General features: G+C 40.4%; 1 protein-coding gene across 3 annotated transcripts in view; it reads left to right on the top strand.

Moving 5' to 3' along the window:
* SPECC1L (sperm antigen with calponin homology and coiled-coil domains 1 like) overlaps positions 1-21,454 on the top strand; it is a 116,141-nt gene that overhangs the window by 19,554 nt on the left and 75,133 nt on the right. The window contains exons 1-5 of one of the 3 annotated variants that reach the window (XM_034791632.1): positions 5,997-6,043; positions 10,288-10,477; positions 14,636-14,792; positions 15,859-17,492; positions 18,355-18,562. In XM_034791632.1, coding sequence (XP_034647523.1) covers positions 10,325-10,477; positions 14,636-14,792; positions 15,859-17,492; positions 18,355-18,562 — 2,152 coding nt within the window. In that variant the 5' untranslated portion in view covers positions 5,997-6,043; positions 10,288-10,324. Of the gene's footprint in view, positions 1-5,996; positions 6,044-6,572; positions 6,591-10,287; positions 10,478-14,635; positions 14,793-15,858; positions 17,493-18,354; positions 18,563-21,454 lie in introns of those variants that run through there. The other 2 variants (XM_034791633.1, XM_034791631.1) reach the window with 2 other exon arrangements.

The following is a 21,454-nucleotide window of genomic DNA, read 5'->3' as shown; positions in this document are numbered from 1 at the left end:
CGGGGGCTGCCCAAAGCCGGTAGCGCTGGGGCAGCCCGGCTCTTAAACAGAGCCTAAGAGGAGCAGAGCCTCCAGCTGCGGGGGCTCTGCTCCTCTTCGGCTCTGTGTAACTTATACACTGTAAGTTACGCAGAGCCGCCGGAGCCCCGGAGGGGAAGTGCCCGGCTGGGGGCACAGGGTCCGGAGGCAAGGGGGCTGCCCAAAGCCCGAGCGCTACCGGCTTCACGGTTTGCTGGGCAGCCTCCAGACCCTGCGCCCCCGGCTGGGCGCTTCCCCTCCCAGGCACCAGCTGCGCTGGGGAAGCGCCGGCTGGGGGCGCAGGGTCTGGGGGCTGCCCGGGAAACCGTGATGCTGGTAGCACTGGGGCAGCCCTTTCCCCCTGGCTGGGAGTGGGAGGGAGGAGGGGGCGGAGTTAGGGTGGGGAAAGGGGCGGAGTTGGGGCGGGGCTAGGGGGTGGGGAAATGGGCGGGGCCATGGCCCGTGGAGGGTTCTCTTTTTTTATTTATGAGATATGGTAACCCTAGTAGCAGTGCTCGGGGGGGGAGGGGGGGTTGCGCACTCCGGCGGATCAAAGCAAGTTCGATATAACGTGGTTTCACCTATAACATAAGATTTTTTGGCTCCTGACGACAGCGTTATATCGGGGTTGAGGTGTATATAACTTGTAAAGTGTTTTAGGAAGAAAGGTTCTATATATGTTTAAAATACACTTGCAGTATACTCCATAAGAACAGAATACGTTAGGCAGCTGTTACAGCTTCTCCCCTCTCTCTCCAAGGAAACTCTTAGGCTAATGATAGTGATTAGAAATTACTAATTCTAAATTGGGGCAGTACTGGCATGAATGTAGCTAAAACAAAGCAAGTTACTGGTGAGTAACCAGGCAAGGCCTCTGTCATGGGCAGCTAGATTCCAGTGGCCTCGGTTAAGGATCATGTTCTTATGGAATCAGTAAAATAGTTCTAGAATATGGAATTCGCATACACTGTTGTCACTTCTTTGCCAGCCAGAAATTCCAAAATTCTGGAGACTGTGTCTTCTTTTTTTTTTTCTTTTTTTTTATGGAATTTCCTTTCACTTCCTTCTGCAGGGCAAGTTAGAGAGATGCTGGAGGAGGAGCTCAGTGGGTTTCTGTCAGCTGTGTAAGCAGCAGCAGGAGGGAGCAGGGAGCTCAGAGCTGGGTTCAGTAACCAATCTTGAGCCCCCCTACAGTGTTCACCCTCCCTTCTTTGCCATCTTTTTTTTTTTTTTTTGGGTGGAGGGTGTTTCTCCCCTATTCCCCACTCTACACAAAAAGTATACCTGCATGTCTGCATAGTGGTGGTGGTGATTTACAAATGCACCTTGCTAGACCTATTTCTCTCCCTTCCCCAATTCTGGGATGGGAGGAGATCATAGAATCATAGGCTTTAAGGTCAGAAGGGACCATTATGATCATCTAGTCTGACCCCCTGCACAAAGCAGGCCACAGAATCTCACCCACCCACTCACTCACTCCTGTAACAAACCCCTAACCTATGTCTGAGTTATTGAAGTCCTCAAATCGTGGTTTAAAGACCTTAAGGTGCAGAGAATCCTCCAGCAAGTGACCCGTGCCCTACGCTTCCCATTCCCACCAGACTGCTCCAGGTTTTGGGATTGGGGATGGCACAGGTGGTCCGTTTACCTGATAACTCTGTCACCGCCCCTCTACAACCTGCATCAGATTATTTTTTTGGCACAGGTGCTCCTTTTACATTGGCCTTAGGGCTGCGAAAGCCTGTTTAGGCAGCAATTGCTGCTCATGCTGGCTTTGCCCCTGCTGCTGATATAAGGAGTCTGCCTGGGTGGGGGACTTCAGACTGGAGAAAGGAGAGGTTCAGGTATGGGGCCCTTAAATACAGAAATAAAATTTCTTAAAAGGTAAACACTGGCCACTTACTCTCACCATTACTTTTGTGAGGAGTTATGTCAGTGAGTGAAAATCACACTGTAAAGGACATTGTCAGCTTGAAGTCTAGTCATTTAAAAAAACAAATTAAAGTTTAAGTCCAGCACCTGCCCTTGAGTTATCCTGCCAGTTTTTGTGGTCTTACAATTGCATATTTTTATCTTTTTAAAAAATGCTTCTCTTTCAATTTTGCTGTGTAAAACACTCATACCTGCAGGGGGAATTGACAGCTGGTAAGTGGGGACATGACTATACACACAGTGCAGTAAGCAATCAAATGAGCGAAAGTGGGGTGGGAGGGGGAGTACTTTTCTCTTTCCTGGTTACCTGATGCTCATCATCACTCATCTTAGGTGTTACTTGTAACAATAGAAAGAAAAAACATTTTCAGAGTGTAATTTTATTAAATTAACAACTTTTGTAGCTAAAGCAGGCCAGTCAGTCATTGGTCAGATGTGTGTTAACATGCTAGAACTGGAACTCTTTTCTGCCCACCAGTGCTATTAACCCAGAAAACTCGGTCTTCAGAGTAATCGTTGATTAATTTTCCATGAAAATGCAGCCTAAGGCTCTTGCTGAGGATTACATTTTTTGTTGTCTGTGTAATACTTTTATGACCTGAAATGGAGCTGTAACTGATATTCTGAAACTGTGTGTATGATTTCAACTGCTGGCCCATTTTTGCTAGTTTGAATATAACTTTTAAATCTACCAATGGGATATGGAAAACAATAACATTAAACAGAGCCTTGTTTTGCTGTTGGTATGACAGAAACCTTAAAGGAGAAACATTCCGCACTTTACATTTCTTCCTTCTTGTTACTGTGGGTTTTTGACCATTAAACTTTATTGTTTCAGTTTGCATTATAGTGGGCTTATATATGCATTCAAATACACCTACAAATCTGTATACTAGTATTGTACTGTGGACTGTATTCTAAGTCACTAGTGTAGCACTTTTGAGTAATAATTGTTCCTTAGTTCCATTAACTCACTTGGAATTTTTTCCTCATCTCTAATTTTAATTCCTGCAAGAAATGGATTTGTTAGTGTTCCCTATCAAATTTTCTTGGAAAATCCATTCAGAAACAAAAGGAAGCCTTCTGTAATAGTTTCTACTGGTGCACTTCCTATCTACAAAGGTGTTATAGGGATACAATCATCTTAAATTTGTTTTAAAATAATATACATTTGGAATCCTTGTGTGAGCATTCTGTATTTTGAAATTCAGTTTCCAGAAAAATTAGCTGAACTTTTTAATGGCAGAATTTGAGTTAACTAGAAGCAGTCACTGTTTTTTCTCCACAGTGTCTTGAAATACCCGCTAGTTAAATTATAATACCATCTTAAAAACAAGAATGAATTATTTTGTTTTATTAAAAGATAGAACATAGTTCATCATAAGCTAGGCAGTCCTTTTGTGAATGTTTCTATCACTTGTCTGGAATGCTAAGTATTAGCAGCCGTTAAACATTGCTCACAGTGACATGGGCTTAAATTTTCTCCAAACAAGGAGTAAGGAAATCAGGGTGCATAGCGTCTAGTTTTTGCGCAGTGATTATTCCACAGTTTATAGAGAAATGTACTTTTTAGTTTGTGCCCCCAAAATAAGTAGGAATTCAGACACTTCATTCTTAATTTGTATTTTCTGAAGTCCTGGTTCCCTATACAAACCCATTAAAAAGAAACTACATGAACTTCTAGGGAGCTCAGAAATGATGAGTTTTTTCCTTCCCTGTCTCTCTACCTAGAGGCAAGGTTCAAAGTACTTGTGGAGCTCATGGGCTGAAAGTATAAGCTACATCTGCAACAGCACTAAGAGCTGGAATTCATTGCATTTGTGTGTAGTACATGCAGTCCTTGACTTTACTACATTCGACTTATGATGAACGGCACTTGTGATGTTTCTGAATTGACCCCCTGATTCAACTTACAGCAATTGGTTTAGACTTTACAATGCTAAGTCCCAGATTGGAGTGTGTTGCAGTTCCAAGTTACAATGTTTCAACTTAAAACACAATTTTCAGGAACCAATTGTGTCATAAGTCCGAGGACTGCCTGTATATCAATTCACTCGGAGGCCCATAGTTTGCCCAGAAATTCCTGTCTATGTTCCTGCATGGGGAGTTTCAGCAGAATGTGGCTCTCTATTGTGAAGGGGGCTGCAAAACCTCCTGTGCCTAGACTTTCCTTCCCCCACCTCAGTGGCCTTCTGTGACTGCTCAGTTGGCCACAGTTTGTCCTTAATTGTTTATTTTGAAATTTTACACTGCTAGAGGTGAATGGCTTTTGGGGCAGGGAATGTGTGGATGTGCATATGAAATGACAGTTACTCCTGGGGGAGTTCTGCGCCAGTGCACATATGCAGAATTCCTGTCCACTGCAGATTTCTTTGCTTCCCCACAGAAAAAATACTTTCTGACGAGGAAACAAAGGGAAGCCATAAGAGCGGTCACATGCCCCTCCCCGGCAGCATGGGCAAGTCGTTTCAGGCACCTGAAGCAGCTGGTGGATAGGTAAATCGCTACTGGGTGGACGGGGCTTCGGATGGCCCAGCCAGGGCTGAGTCAGACCCACTGGGAGCCAGGGCCAGGTCAGATCAATCCCTTGTCCCTTCTTGCTAACTTCCACCCCTTCACTGAGATCACCCCCTGCATCCGGACCTCCCCCGCCGATTCCCACTGCTGCACCCAGGCCACCCTCGCTTAGCCTTCCGCACTCAAACTCCCACCCCAACGAACCCTACCCCCTATGCATCTGGACCACCCCGATGAGCATCCTGCCTCCCTCCCACCCTACTGAGCCCCAACCAGCTGCACCTGGACCCCCATCCCACCAAGCCCCACTCCCACAGCACCCAGACCCACCCCCGCTGAGTGAGTTGCCCCACCCCCAGACCCCACCCCCATACTCAACCCTAACCACCTTCACCTGGACCCCCTGCAGATTCCCATTGCCCCTGTGCATCCAAATCATCTGGACTCCCCACTGAGCCACCTGCACCCAGATTGCCCCACATAGAACCCTCTCACCCCACACCTGGATCCTCCCCACACTTGGATCCTGCTGCACTGAGCCTGCCTGCCCACACCTGGTGTGCCTGGTGCAGAGAGCCAGGGCCCTGGGGTGTTTCTGGGGCAGGCCTGGCCCTTGCACTGTCAGGTGCAGCCTCACTGCTGAGTCTGTTTCGGGGGAGAGCAGGGAGCTGCAAGGTGATCTCCCACCTCCATGCAGCCAGTGGTCTGTGCTCCCCACTGCCATGCTGGAGCCTCCACATTTATTTATTGACAAAATTTGCAGAATTTTTATTTTTTTGGCGCAGATTTTTTTTTGGCACAGAATTCCCTCAAGAGTCAACAGTATAGTGGGGCCAGCACCCTTAATGGCTTGGGAAGCTCTGTGACCCTTTGTATTTGGTAGGTGTTTTATAATTTGTTTCTTCTTGGACTTTTCATAAGATACTGTTAATATACTCAGTGGAATTTGGGTGGTCTCTATTTTTTTTTCTGCTGTGATTCATGGAATTCTCATGAAAAGGCCATTCTGCCTTTGTCTTAATGGTTCTTATGTAGCTAGAACTATTGTTCAATAACTTATTTCATTTCATACATAGAAGATGTGATATTTTGTTCACTAGGCAAAGGAATATCTTGGGCACTTTTTTCCAAGGTTCTCCTATAATGGCATGATTGACATGAGTAATCTTGTATAATAAAATGGATGAGATGTGATTACAGCAGCAAAACCAAGAACTGTTGAAATAAATCACTTGTTAAGCTATAAGTAACATACTTTTAGTATTCATAGGGAAAGATGCCCCTCCCCTACTCATTTACAGATTTCTGGAATGGAACATTTTAATTGATGTCCAAACAGTAACTCTGAAAGAATCTCATGCTGTTGGGCAGCCTTACCATATCAGTTTGTAGTACAGAGTCGTGCTTTCTTATTGGGCAAAGCATTTTAAAAATGTTTCTGGAGTTTTATTTGCAACTGATATAAAAGTGTAGAACTAACTGTTCTAGTGGAGACAGATGCAGAGAGAACACACTATTGGTTTTAGTTTTCTGCGGTATGTGTTCTGTTGAAAGAGAAGTCTGGCAAAGGGTACAGGTTAGAATGACTGTTCACATTCTGCTTATTGTGACTTATTCTTTCCCTCTCTTGCTAACACTAACTTATTTGATGTGATTATTTTTGGCTTGTTTTAGTCTTCCTTTTTGTTGTGATTTATGCCCTAATTCATTATTCATGCTTGGTGTTGACACTCTCTCTTAGTGCAACATTAATGAACAAACAAAAATCTCATCCTATGATCAGAGGGGTAGCCGTGTTAGTCTGAATCTGTAAAAAGCAACAGAGGGTCCTGTGGCACCTTTGAGACTAAGAGAAGTATTGGGAGCATAAGCTTTCGTGGGTAAGAACCTCACTTCTTCAGATGCAAGTAATGCATCTGAAGAAGTGAGGTTCTTACCCATGAAAGCTTATGCTCCCAATACTTCTTAGTCTCAAAGGTGCCACAGGACCCTCTGTTGCCTCATCCTATGATGTCACTTTGGATTTAGCTATATACCTCTTGCCTCTCTCTCTCAGAGCATTTTTTCGTTCATTGCTAAATCCACACTAGATTCTGATTTACATCTAAAAGAATAAAAAATGGGTAAGTAGACATTTTTATTTTCAGTTCCCTTCATGAGAAGGGGATGTTGCAAGTTTTGATCCTTAAAAGATAATAGCAAAGTGCCTGCATGTGCTTTTCATAGTACGCTCTGAAACTTGTTAGTCTTGAATTCCTATCTGAGTGCAGTCTTTGGGTACTTAGAGCATCATAACTGTCTTTCTATTATAAAATGTGTTGGAAGGATTTTTAACTGCCATTTTTAAATAGTAGTGTTGCACTGAAACTTAGTATTTGAGTTTTTGGCTAAGACAATATTTACATAATAAATTCGTTTTTATCTCTCTTACTTAATTCAAATCTAAAGCGAGTAAAAATAATTTCAGGTTCTTGTTTTAAGTATTTTTCTTTTTTTATGTTGAAAAAGGAATCTGTGCTTATCCAATGACATTTTTAATCTACATGCGATTTTTATTGACATAAAATGTTTTCAAACAGTTTTCATTAATACTCAATGTTATAATAATAACCAGTGGCCCCAACTAGGACTGGGGCACCATTGTGCCATACACTGTATGATTATAGAAGCAGGCATGATCCCTGATCTGAAGGGTGTAATTTTTTTGAGTCCTATCTGAAGGTATTTATTTTTTGGGTGTAAAGTTCTCTTTCCAAATACTGTAGAAATATTTAGTTGCATTACCTTGGTCATGTGGTTGCTATTCTTGGAGCATATACTAGTAATTTTTTAATGAAAATTACAGCAATATGTTTTCTCTGAACTTCACTATGAATAAGGACTAATCTGACGTTGAACAGATACTTTATTTTGTTATATTTGCTCTCCTAGGGCTAGATCCTACGCCTATTGAAGACAGTGACAAAGCTCCCATTTACTTTAGGGCAGGATTAAGCCATAATTCAAATTCAGAAAGTCTAAACTGCATCTTTCTGTGAAAATGTTTTGACAGCCTATATGCGTATCTTTTTTTAGTCTAGTCTGGTAACTTTATTTGCTATGTAATTATATTCAAATAGTAAAATCCAGAATGTTGTAAATCTGAAAGGGGCATTGGCTACAGAAAGACCCACACAATTTGGGATGGGAATACTAACACATTTTGAATAGGTATTCAAACTTTACATTTATTTTAATTTCAAAAGAGACCAGATTAACCAGTTTTTTTTTTTAATCGATTAACAGTCCCTTAAGGCTCATCCTGTCAGTTTCCTTGTTTTTAAATTTTTCATTTCTTCCTAACCATTCTTAGGAAAGGCTAATAACATGAAATTATATCTTTCACATGCTCTTTTGTTACCACCACAGAAGGTACTCTAGATTTCATTAGAGCAATGAGATATTGGCTGTATAAGGCGCTTGTCTTAAATCAAGATATAACTTGAATTTTGCCTGCAACCTGTTTTACAGGTACACAGGCGAAGCTTGTATGCTTCAGAACAATAAACAAAATTATAAGAAGAGATCCCATACTTCATCATAGTGCAAAAGCTTGCTCAAGAAATAATTATCCTCACACCTTGATTTTTGCCTGTGCCATATATTTTCCACAATTTAATAAAGCACAATCTTTTGTCATAAATGAAAGGATAAGAATGTTTCTCATCTTGAATGTGCATATGTAGTTAATATTTGTCATATTTTAAATAGTTGCAAATTATTACTTGATAAATGACAAATGTAGGTGTAATAACTTGATCTTAGCTCTGAGTATTTAAAGGGTAGGGTTTAATGCAGTCTGAGGAATTGGCAAGGTCCATATGTCTTGGTTAACTTTGACTGTTGATTCAGATTAGTTTCAGTCTCCACCTACAGATCAAACAAGGCGCTTGTAGCAATTATAAATTTCTGGTAAAAAATGTAAAGTTGAGAAGGCCGTAGTATCTGTAGGTTTTACCCTGAAATTGTAATTTTTAAAAAAAATGTGTCCCTTGAATTCTTCTGTCTGGTGCATATTCATTCTGAAAGGTCTTTCATTGATTACATAATGCTGTCTGTAAAACGGAGCAGAATTTGTTGCACAAATGTGGTGGTAGTTGAAAGCTTTTTTGGCTTTCTGATCCTTCAAAAATGGCCAAACTAAAATGTTCAAATTCAGGGATGGGAGAAGAATCTTGCTGTAATCAGCCATACCAAATGGTTGACCAGGAGGAAGCTTTAGTTTATAAACAACCATTTAGTTGCAAATTCCTCTTACTTTCTATTTGCTGATCACATGTAATTGCCATGGGACTAGAAGTACACTTCAGTCAGAATGGTCAGTTGTAGTAAATTTCAGTAGTTTAAAAATGAAAAGTGCTGCTGCTAACAGTATCTGCAGATTTGAATGCATCCAAATAATATGTAAAGGTTTTTAAGTTGTAAGAAATTAAATTTAAAAAGTTGTTTGTGTGCATGTTGAGAGAGGGGAGTAGTGCATTGTTTTTAAATGTTATTAGAAGTCATGATCACTGCATTTATATGCAGCATTTCTCCACACTCTGAATCACATCTAACCATTCGCGTCTTTCAAATGCCCTTTTTTTGTAGAAGGGGGGAGAAAGATGTTCTTGTTCCATATTTCCTGTAAGCACTAGATAATGAGACAATCTGAACACTTACTTCCCTTATTCCCTTAACTTTATGGCTGCCTGACGGGAGTGGAAGCTTTCTTTTCCTTCTCTTCTTCCATTCCAGAGTCTTTTGACTGGGAGAGATGAGTAGTAGTAGCTATTTTTATCACTAATTGGCTCTTGAAAGAGTAAGAATGTTCCTTCCTTTTCTAATCCTCACCCAGCTCCCTGGCTGGTGAGAGTGGTGGATCTCCATTATTCTGCCTTTCCCTCAGTCTCTATTTTGAGTTGTCAGCCCTTGTGAACAGCAGTAGTTAGTGCTCACCGCCCCTGCTACTCATAGGTTTGTCATGCCCCAGAGGGTGAAATTGGAATTCTCATATGCTCTCAACATATTGGGAATTGCAGTAGTGAAACTGATCGCTTTCACAAGCAACAAAAGATTATGAGCAGCGACAGAAGCATTGAAGTGGCCTATCTGCAAACTCAGGAAGACAGTAATGCACTGTTTTATGTTTGGCTCCCATTCAGAAGGAAATCTTCCTAATAAGAGCTAGGAACATAATTTCTTCTAAACTCTACATGACTGGACCTCCACGCAAGCCAGAGACAACTTTCTCTTCACAACTGTTTAGAGGGAGAGTGGATTTTCAAGCATTGAATTTTATATATTAACAGGTTTTTCCTTTCTAACTGCCAGAATTTTTGCAGCACTTTCCTTTCAGCTTGGCAGATAGAAAATTCTCTTTCCCTAAGGCCAGTGCTGATAATAATTTATCAGGTGGTTGGTAGAGAGTACTCCTATTGTATTTTTCTTCCCTTCAGTCAGAGATCAAAAACATCACTATCCTGATGAGCCTTGTTTTTGCTGGTAAGGAGGCAGGATTATGTGGGTCATTTATAAAATGCCATCTGTTCAATGCTATTTGTGGGAAGAGACTTTGAAGATATTTTTTATATATAATCTGGGAGTCCAGTTGCTTTGAACATTTAATTTTTTGCAAAAATCTCTCTACTCTTCTTCCTCAATCATTTGCATACCATTTGGCTCTGGCTTATGCTTGTTTTATCATTGCGGTACTGATTTTAAACAAATCATTCAAAGAACTATTTTACATCTTACTTGTCTTGTATTTAACACTTCTCTAACTTGTTTTTGTGTTCACAGATTTGTTTGTAAATGCATCACAAAGAGACAGCCCAGAATGAAGAAAGCAAGCAGGTCTGTTGGCTCAGTGCCCAAAGTGCCCGGGATAAATAAAACTCAAACAATAGAAAAAATCAAACCAGAAAACGGCTCCTCAGTGTCTGCAGTAACAAAACTCTCAAAAACTGGAACATCAACATCCCTGCTGAAGGTAAGCTCTAATAGCCTTGATTTTTTTTGGACAGTAAAGGATTTGGAAGGATAGAATTTTAGAATAAGTATATTGATGCAGTGGGAAACTGGGATTCATAATCTCTCAGTGACTGAAGAGAATTTCAGTAGTTACACAATGCAGGACAGAATGAGAGATTACTAATGCTGTGGTCATTAAATATTGCTGCTTTTATGTGTTTATATGTACCATGGTGGAAGGCAATGCACCTTGTGAAACTTAACTTTCCTGACTTCTCTGTAAAAAGGGCAGAGTGGGCACTGAGCTGCCTTCCACTGGGCATCATTAATTGCTCTCTCAGACAGGGAGTGTCATGTGTTGCTCTTGAATGACTTTCTTTGACTGTGGTGGTAGGATGTGATTAGCTCTGTGTCCAGATTAAAAATTCCAACTGAAATTTCTCAAGAGGGATACTTCAGTGGGGAATTGAGAGGACTATATTACTTTTAAGAGACTGCCTGATTGGTATACTTAACGTTGGTGACTGGTGTCCAATCCATGCAGCCACACTGTTCCTGTAGTTTTCCATGCTTTCTCCATTTTGTGTCTGGAATGGACCTTCAGCCCAACTGGTGTGTGCTGCTCCTACCTTCCATCTTCTTATTTGTCTTGTAGGTTTCTCCTTACTCTCAGCATAACAAGGCACCAGGCTTTGGAGCATATGTGCCCATCACGTCCCCTGGGCCCTTTAAAATTGAATGGTGTAGTGTCAGGGAACATCACTGGGAGTAAGCATGTGACTTACAGGAAGCCAGGTATAATATTTCCTGCCTCTTAGGCTACATCTACACTACAGGGGGAAGTCGATTTAAGATACGCAAATTCAGCTACGTGAATAGCGAAGCTGAATTCGACGTATCGCAGCCGACTTACCCCGCTGTGAGGACGGCGGCAAAATCGACCTCTGCGGCTTCCCGTCGACGGCGCTTACTCCGACCTCCGCTGGTGGAGTAAGAGCGTCGATTCAGGGATCGATTGTCGTGTCCCGACGGGACGCGATAAATCAATCCCTGGGAGGTCGATTTCTACCCGCCGATTCAGGCGGGTAGTGTAGACCCAGCTTTAGATGGGTGGCAGACAGGCGAGACCCACGATCAGGGAGATCCATGTCCAAGGGTCTCCAAATTAACCAGACGGGATTACCGAAATCAAAGGGTGTTCCTCTCCCCTACCAGCTGATAGAAATTAGAAAAGTCTTGGATAGATACTACGCGGAATTTTGTGGTGTTTGTTTTGGGATGTTGTTTTGACAATAAAATGAGCCTTGAATACTGGGACGTGTGAAGTGCCTTGTACTTGGGTCTTCATTTTCTCTCCCCAGCTGATGAATCTGCACATAATCTTATGTTTAGAAATAGATTCCTGACAAAACATTGTTTGTATCTTGCATCCTGTTTAATACAAAACCATCATGTGATACGTAACCATTCTGAATAGTGTCCAGTGTCATCGACAACGGTCCTTTTAAGAGCTGACTGGCATGTACTTCTGACTGTGGTGTGTAGCTTACTCATCAAGAGTTTCCAGCTGTCATACCTCTAATCAAAACAAAGAAGAGAATGATCTATCTATCTCTGAAAGGATTTGGCCTACTGTGTGTTTACAGTTTTCTCTTTTTATCAGTAGCACTTCAGGCAACTCAAGTGTACAGTTTTAAAAAGTATTATGTCAATTACACGCATCTTAGGCACAGCAAGAAATTCCCTTCTTAACTGGTGACTGAGAGTTGTTGCACCTTAAGGGTTTTAGCTAGGTTTTAGTGACATAGTTGAGTGACTCATTCTTGTGCGGTTGTCGTCATGCCAGCTGTGTGAAATAAAACTACGTACATCTTTCAAGTGTTCCCATATGTAGGAGAAGCTGGAAGGTTGTAGTTTGTAGACTTAGGCATGCTGGCGATTTATATGTCTGAGGGAGTTAAAATATCAGTAAGCAACTGTCATTTTAAAAGGAACATATCTATGTAATTTTATCATTTATGGTGTTGTCTATGAAGCCTCTGGCATGCTGTCTTCTTCACATAGAAAATGTGTCATCTCACCTTTACGTTTATTGGAGTCTTCTGTATTTTTTTGTGAAGGTTAATAAAGATTCCCATACAAAAGTTGTTTAGCTGGAGTTAAGATTGAGAACATAACAGTAATTTAAGTTAAAATTAGGGCTGTCAAGCAATTAAAAAAAAATGATTAAAAAAATTAATTGCAATTAATTGCACTGTTAAACAATAATAGAATACCATAGTTAAATATTTTTGGATGTTTTCTACATTTTCAAATATTAATTTCAGTTACAACACAGAATACAAAGTGTACAGAGGTCACTTTATATTTATTTTTGATTACAAGTATTTGCACTGTAAAAACACAAAAGAAATAGAATTTTTCAGTTCACCTAATACAAGTACTGTATTGCAATCTCTTTATCATGAAAGTTGAACTTACAAATGTAGAATTAAATAAAAATAAAAACTGCATTCAAAAACTGCTTTCAAAAATCGCTCAAACAAGTTTGTTTACATTTGCAAGAGATAATGCTGCCCGCTTCTTGTTTACAATGTCATCAGAAAGTGAGAACAGGCATTCTCATGGCACTGTTGTAGCTGGCATCGCAAGATATTTACGTACCAGATGCGCTAAAGATTCATATGTCCGTTCATGCTTCAACCATCATTACAGGGGACAAGCGTCCATGCTGATGACAGGTTCTGCTTGATAATAATCCAAAGCAGTTCGGGCGACTCATGTTCATTTTCATCATCTGAGTCAGATGCCACCAGGAGAAGGTTAATTTTCTTTTTTGGTGGTTCGGGTTCTGTAGTTTCTGCATCGGAGTGTTGCTCTTTTATGACTTCTGAAAGCATGCTCCACACCTCGTCCCTCTCAGATTTTGGACAGCACTTCAGATTCTTATCTCTTGGGCTGGGTGCTGTAGCTATCTTTGTGTTTTGTCAAATCTGCAGTGAAAGTGTTCTTAAAATGAGCATGTGCTGGCTCATCAACTGAGATTGCTGTAACAATAAAATATATGGTAGAATGCAGGTAAAATAAAGCAGGAGTCATACAGTTCTCCCCCCAAGGAGTTCAGTCATAAATGTAATTAACGCATTGTTTTTTTAATGAGCGTCATCAGCATGGAATCATGTCCTCTAGAATGGTGGCCGAAGCATGAAGGGGATATGAATGTTTAGCATATCTGACACACAAATTCCTTACAATGCCAGCTACAAAAGTGCCATGTTCTCACTTTGTGGTGACATTGTAAATAAGAAGAGGGCAGCATTATCTCCTGTAAATGTAAACAAATTTGTTTGTCTTAGCGATTGGCTGAACAACAAGTAGGACTGAGTGGACTTGTAGGCTCTGACGTTTTACATTGTTTTGTTTTTGAGTGCAGTTATGTAACAAAAAAAATCTACATTTGTAAGTTTCACTTTCACAACAAAGATTACACTACAGTACTTGTATTTTTCAATTCACCTCATACTATTTCATTTATTGTTTTTACAATGCAAATATTTATAATAAAAATAATATACACTTTGATTTCAATTACAACACAGAATACAATATATATGAAAATGTAGAAAAACATCTGAAATATTTAATAAATTTCCATTGATATTCGATTGCTTAATTATGTGATTAAAACTGCGATTAATCACGATTAATTTTTTTGAGTTAATTGCATGAATTAACTGCAATTAATCGACAGCCCTAGTTAAAATACCTAAATAGAGGTGATGTAATTTATCATACATCATTATATAAACCCAGAACACTCAGTTAAAGTTAAACTTAAAGAAATCCAAACATATTAAGGTTTGGAAATGCACAGTTAAGGCACTAAAACACCAACCTGTAGTGACACCATGTAATTAATCATACAATTATTATGGTTCATAATTTTTTTGGTTCCAGATCAGACTGAACTCATTAAGCTGATATTTAATGACACACCTCACTCACCTTGTGTCTCAAATAGTGGATGGACTAATAGTGCGTGTTATCTAAGCAACAATGTATTGAATGTGTTTTTAGATCTTAAAATATATTTTGTAATAACAGCAGCTTTGATTAGTTAACATTTCCGGTCCTGCACTTCATATCCAGTCATGTTAATATCCTTTTCCCTTTTCAGACAAAAAGTAATGATGACCTTTTAGCGGGAATGGCTGGTGGTGGGGTGACTATGACCAATGGTGTGAAGGCAAAGAAGAGCACCTGCACATCCACAGCATCTTCAGCTTCAGGGACCACCATGAACAACCTGGAGAATAAGCCCAAGACTATTACAGGTACAAGGAGATATTAGCCTCAAAGGGTTGTTTCCTTGGCTTTTTTTTTGTTCTGTTATGAAACCATTGCAACTCTTCCATAGGCAGGGACCAAAGCACCTAACGAAGAGCTCAGCAAAGGCCAGGCCAAATAGAGCACTCTGCCAATGACCTGTCTCACACAGTTTGTATTGATAATCCTTGTATTGCAAATCTTTACATATACTATTTTTTATATTGGTCATTTAGCTTTTTCTGTAGTGGTATTCTCTGGGACCAACAGCTAGTGTAGACTTATGCTGCTAAAATAATCCCTACTTTGGGCATTAAAGGTTTTAGATAAGGGATGAATATCTTCAATACTGGGTGTTGTGTTAAGCTAGTAATCTCTACTGATGTACGTAATTAAGGAGAAAGAATTTTGTAAAGCCTTCAGGCAGGTGTGACATTCCGTAGTGTTTATCACAACACAATTAGTAGAAATATGTTTGTTATCCAATTGCTAGTTTTGGGGCTCAGTAAAGTTAAAAAAATTGTAAGTCACGTTGAAGTAAAGAAGTGATGATCCTGCTCTCTGCTTCAGCATTTCTGAGTGAGAATGGTGAGAAATTGAATTTGATGGTGAGAATATTTAAATACTCTGATTTCATTCTTGGATCAGAATATACATGTTTATAAAAAGTACTCAAATGGGAACTGTGTTCCCACACCTAAAAATGAAGATGTATCTGTGAACTTAGAGAGAATATCAAGTATCTTACATATAGTTACTCTTCATTTTTTATACAATTTATTAGAAACTTTGGGGGAGAATCTCTTTCCCTCTTGCAAACAGTAGGTTTTTAAATCCTTGTTTTGGGGGGGGGGGGAGGGAGGGCTTAACATGTCTTTAGACACTATAAAGAATGTTTAAACCTTTTTGAGACTCTCATAAATAGATTACATATTTCATTTTCAAAAATGTGGTTTAGAATGGCAGCCATTTTATAATAGCAAAATATATAGTCTTATATATGTAATTTCATACATGTACTCACATTGCTGATTTTTTTAAATGAATTAAAATTAATTTTTTAAAAACATACAGGTACAAGCTCCACAGCCAAGCGTAGCACTTCATCTGGAAATAAAGAATCTAGCTCTTCTAGGGAAAGAATCCGCGATCGTTCCCGTCTGAACCAAAGCAAAAAACTGCCTTTGACAGGACAGGGGACTAATGATACCATTCTGGCAAAACGCTCCCGTAGTCGTACTAATCCAGAGTCTGATGTTCGGATGAGTAAATCCAAATCGGACAATCAAATCAGTGACAAAGCTGCTTTGGAAGCTAAAGTGAAAGATCTTCTGACTTTAGCAAAAACTAAAGATGTGGAGATTTTACACTTGAGGAATGAACTCAGAGATATGCGTGCTCAGCTGGGCCTTAATGAAGATCAGCATGAGAGTGATGAGAAGTCTGAGGAAAAAGAGGCCATTGTTGTTCACCAGCCAACTGATGTAGAGTCTACATTATTAGTGTTACAAGAGCAAAACACTGCCATCCGAGAAGAGCTCAACCAATTGAAGAATGAGAATCGAATGTTGAAGGACAGATTAAATGCATTGGGCTTTTCTTTGGAACAAAGGCTAGACAACTCTGAGAAACTCTTTGGCTACCAATCTTTGAGCCCAGAGATCACAACTGGTAACCACAGCGATGGTGGTGGCACTCTTACATCTTCAGTGGAAGGTTCTGCTCCTGGTTCAATGGAAGATTTGTTGAGTCAGGACGAAAACACCTTAATGGACAATCAGCATAGTAACTCCATGGATAATTTAGACAGTGAGTGCAGTGAAGTTTATCAGCCACTTACATCAAGTGATGATGCCTTAGATGCTCCATCGTCTTCAGAGTCTGAAGGAGTACCAAGCATAGAAAGATCTAGGAAAGGAAGCAGTGGCAATGCAAGTGAAGTTTCTGTAGCTTGTCTGACAGAACGGATACACCAGATGGAAGAGAACCAGCATAGTACAGCTGAGGAGCTTCAAGCAACACTTCAGGAACTTGCAGATTTACAACAAATAACTCAAGAGCTGAACAGTGAGAATGAAAGACTTGGAGAAGAAAAGGTAATTCTTATGGAATCCTTGTGCCAGCAGAGTGACAAGTTAGAACACTTCAGCCGACAGATTGAATATTTTCGCTCCCTTTTAGATGAACATCACATCTCCTATGTTATTGATGAAGATATGAAAAGTGGGAGGTATATGGAGTTAGAGCAACGTTATATGGACCTTGCTGAGAATGCTCGTTTTGAACGAGAGCAACTGCTGGGTGTCCAGCAGCATCTGAGCAACACTTTGAAGATGGCAGAGCAAGATAACAAGGAGGCCCAAGAAATTATAGGGGCACTGAAAGAACGGAACCACCACATGGAACGAATTATTGAGTCAGAGCAGAAAAATAAGGCAGCATTAGCAGCCACCTTAGAGGAGTACAAAGCCACAGTAGCCAGTGACCAGATTGAGATGAACAGGCTAAAGGCTCAGCTGGAGCATGAAAAGCAAAAAGTGACTGAACTGTATTCTATACACAACTCTGGAGATAAATCAGATATACAAGATTTGCTGGAGAGTGTCAGGCTGGACAAGGAAAAAGCAGAGACTTTGGCCAGCAGTCTGCAGGAAGAGCTGGCTCTCACTCGCAATGATGCCAATCGATTGCAGGATGCCATTGCTAAGGTAGTGTTCAAACAATTATCATTCTATATTTTTTATATATATAAGCCTCTAAGCCTCCCTCTACTGTTCATTACAGTTTTTCAATTTGTGACCAGTTATGAGCTTTGCCAGAATGTCCCTGTATTCAAGATTTTTCTGTTGGATCTCATGTACAAAAAAAGTGTATCCTTTTATGAAGCTTTTTACACCTAAACTCAGTTGTACTGGATTACTCGTATAAATGACACGTTTTTAAGGGGAAAAAGCCTGAGTTGGAATTAAGCAAATCATTGGTTTTTAAATATTGCCATTGTGGGACATCCTTAAGCAGGTGTAAATAATTTATAGCTGATTTACCGAGGCGGTGCCTCATGTATTGTACTATAATATTCTTTCTCAATAATTGGCATAAAATGATTAAAAGATTAGCTCAGGGCTTAAACCTTATTCTTGCAATCACGTTTGTGTGCGTGGGATGGGGGGAAATTACTCATTTTTTTTTGGCTGCTTCTCATTTCAGTTTGTGATTCAGTATTATTCTGTTACTGCTTCACTTGTCATGTGGTGGGATGCTTGGTAGATTCTGAAATAAATTCAGCTCGGAAATAAGAGCTTAACTGTGAAAGTGGTCCAACTTGATAGTTGCAGTGCAGCCAAAAGTTACGTATCACATATCACACCTTGGTCCAGATATAGCAACTCCTAATGAATTCACATAAAGCTTCTCAATTCACATAACACTTCTTGATATTAAATTTAGTTCTTATGAGATTTTAAAAAATATTTTAAGGATGATGGCTGTGGCAGTGAAATGCAACCAATTTTTATTTTGAGTTCAGGACAAAGATGAATTCATTATGGTCATTTAATGGTTTTTCTTCAGGTTGAAGATGAATACAGAATCTTCCAAGAAGAAGCCAAGAAGCAAATTGAGGATCTCAATATGACTCTAGAGAAGCTTCGGGCAGAGCTGGAAGAAAAAGAGACTGAAAGAAGTGACATGAAAGAAACCATCTTCGAGTTGGAAGATGAAGTAGAGCAGCATCGAGCTGTGAAACTTCATGACAACCTCATCATATCTGACTTAGAGAGTAAGTGATATGAGTTCCTCTTGATGCATAATATTTTAACTTGAAACAGGATAGTAAAAGTATTTTAATTGTAGTTTGCACATGTGTGATTTGAAATCAGAATAAACCTTGCAGAAAGAAAGAATGAATCTTAGAAAGAACGAACTCAGCTTGACTTTGGGCTTGCAGGACTAGTAGTTGGGGATGGGGCCGGACACATGGAAATTGAGAAAATATGAATTGGCAATCTTGAGAATAAATATGAAGCCTCAGTGCCATTTGGAGTCAATTTTCGAACAGAACTGCATGTAGTTATAGATTCAGATTATGGCGTATTACCTGTGATACACCTCTACCCCGCTGTCCTTGGGAGCCAAAAAATCTTACTGTGTTATAGGTGAAACCGTGTTATATCGAACTTGCTTTGATCCTCCGGAGCGCACAGCCCCAACCCCACCCCCACGCCCCGGAGTACTGCTTTACTGCGTTATATCCAATTTGTGTTATATCGGGATAGAGTATCAGAGGGATAGCCGTGTTAGTCTGAATCTGTAAAAAGCAACAGAGGGTCCTGTGGCACCTTTAAGACTAACAGAAGTATTGGGAGCATAAGCTTTCGTGGGTAAGAACCTCACTTCTTCAGATGCAAGTAATGGAAATTTCCAGAGGCAGGTATAAATCAGTATGGAGATTTTCAGTCTTGCCTAGTAGTTCAGTGGGGAATGTGTCTGTCTGAAAATCTGAATATAGAATGTCATGGTTACAGAGCTGCACCTCTGTCCCTCTTCTGGTCTTTCACAGTACATTGCCGCAAGTGTCAGGCTTCATGCCTTTTACATATCTTGGTATGGAAGTCTGCATTTGCCCCACTTTGAGTCCAAGCCCTGGGCTACAGTACCTTGTGGATTAACCATGCTTACCCAGCACATCTGACTGAGTTCAGAGACTTGCAGTTCTTCCTTTTGGGAGCCTGTGACCAGTAGTATACAGTGACAAAACATTCTTAGCATCAAAATATATTTTGCTTCAACAGTAGGGACAAAGCATTTAAAGAATAAGGATTTTAAAATCAACATACTGTATGCATGACTGTCTTACCTAAAGATTTAGTCTTGTGAATGTAACTTCAGCAGGCATAACATCTTTAGATGTCCCAGCAGGTGTCTTCATATCAGTCTACTTTCCCTGAACTGCCATAGTTTTTTATTCTTCTGTCTTCTTGGGCTTTGGTCTTTCTGGATTAAATCAGTCCAGTAGGCTTAGCAGAAGATCATGCCAGAGTTCTTACAGCCAATGGCTCGGCTGTTGTCACGTAACGTCCCTGAAATATTTCCTTAGTGGTAGCTTATCTTGAGCCATTCTTTATTTTCCTTCTTGTTTTGTCCTTGCAGTCCCCCATTAAGCAAAATTGTATGGTAAACACTCCAATAATCAGGTTACTATACAGTATCCATATAATACCAAGCAGTTCCAATTTTGTCACACAGACCTGTCTCAAAAGGGCTGTGTGCAGTCATGAGGCTGCATACCTCAATTCAGTCAGTTAGCAGACCTATATCTTACTAGGCTCAAAGCTCCATGAGAAATTCCATATCTTCTTTGATCTGTTATCTAGATACTAATCTGTTGTAGTTGAATTTTATGGATAGTAATCTGATGTAATAGCTTCAGGAAGCAACCTGTATTGTAAGTATAGGCAGGAAGGAGAGTGACACCTTGAGGTAGCTGAGCCGACGAGGGGGGAGGCCATTTTAGATTTGATTCTGGTAAGTAGTGAGGACCTTGTTGAGGAAGTGGTAGTGGGGGACAACTTGGGCTCCAGTGATCATGAGCTAATTCGGTTTAAACTAAATGGAAGGACTACCAGAATTAAGTCCAAGACTAGGGTTTATAATTTTAAAAAGGCCAATTTTAACAAATTAAGGGGACTGGTAAGGGAAGTGGATTGGGCAAACGTATTAAGGGATCTAAAGGCAGAAGAAGCCTGGGATTACTTTAAGTTAAAGATGCATGAGCTGTCGGAGGCCTGTATCCCCAAAAAGGGAAAAAGATTACTAAGCAAGAGATTTAGACCGAGCTGGATGAGCGACCGACTGAAAGGGGCGATTAGGAAAAAACAGAAAGCGTACAAAGAGTGGAAGAGGGGAGGGATCAGTAAGGAAACTTACCTTAGTGAAGTCAGAGAATGTAGAGATAGAGTGAGAAAGGCCAAAGGCCGGGAAGAGTTGGACTTAGCGAGGGGAATTAAAAGCAATAGTAAGAGGTTTTACAGCCATATAAATAGGAAGAAAGCAAAGAAAGAAGAAGTGGGATTTTAGTTACAAGATGGGGACGCATTGGTTAGAAGTAACGGAAGAGGAGAAGGACCTAGGGGTCCTTGTGGACCGCAGGATGACTGAGTCGACAATGTGACGTGGCGGTGAAAAAAGCCAATGCGGTCTTGGGATGTATTAGGCGAGGTATATCTAGTAGGGATAGGGAAGTCCTGCTTCCGTTGTATAAGGCGCTGGTGAGACCTCATTTGGAGTACTGTGTGCAGTTCTGGTCTCCAATGTTTAAAAAAGATGAACTCAAACTGGAACGGGTGCAGAGAAGGGCGACTAAGATGATCAGAGGAATGGAAAACCTGTCGTATGAAAAGAGATTAGAGGAGCTTGGGTTGTTTAGTCTGACAAAGCGAAGGCTGAGGGGGGATATGATTGCTATCTTCAAATATATCAGAGGGGTTAATATAAGGGAGGGAGAAGAATTATTCCAGCTTAGTACTAATGTGGACACGAGAACGAATGGATACAAACTGGCCGGGGGGAAGTTCAGGCTTGAAATTAGACGAAGGTTTCTGACCGTCAGAGGGGTGAAATATTGGAACGGCCTTCCGAGGGAAACGGTGGGGGCGACGGACCTGTCTGGTTT

The sequence above is a fragment of the Trachemys scripta genome, chromosome 15 (genome assembly GCF_013100865.1).
Source record: "Trachemys scripta elegans isolate TJP31775 chromosome 15, CAS_Tse_1.0, whole genome shotgun sequence".
NCBI classification, from domain to species: Eukaryota; Metazoa; Chordata; order Testudines; family Emydidae; genus Trachemys; species Trachemys scripta.
The sequence above is the reverse complement of the archived record's forward strand: the minus strand, read 5'-3'. Positions and strand labels throughout refer to the sequence as shown.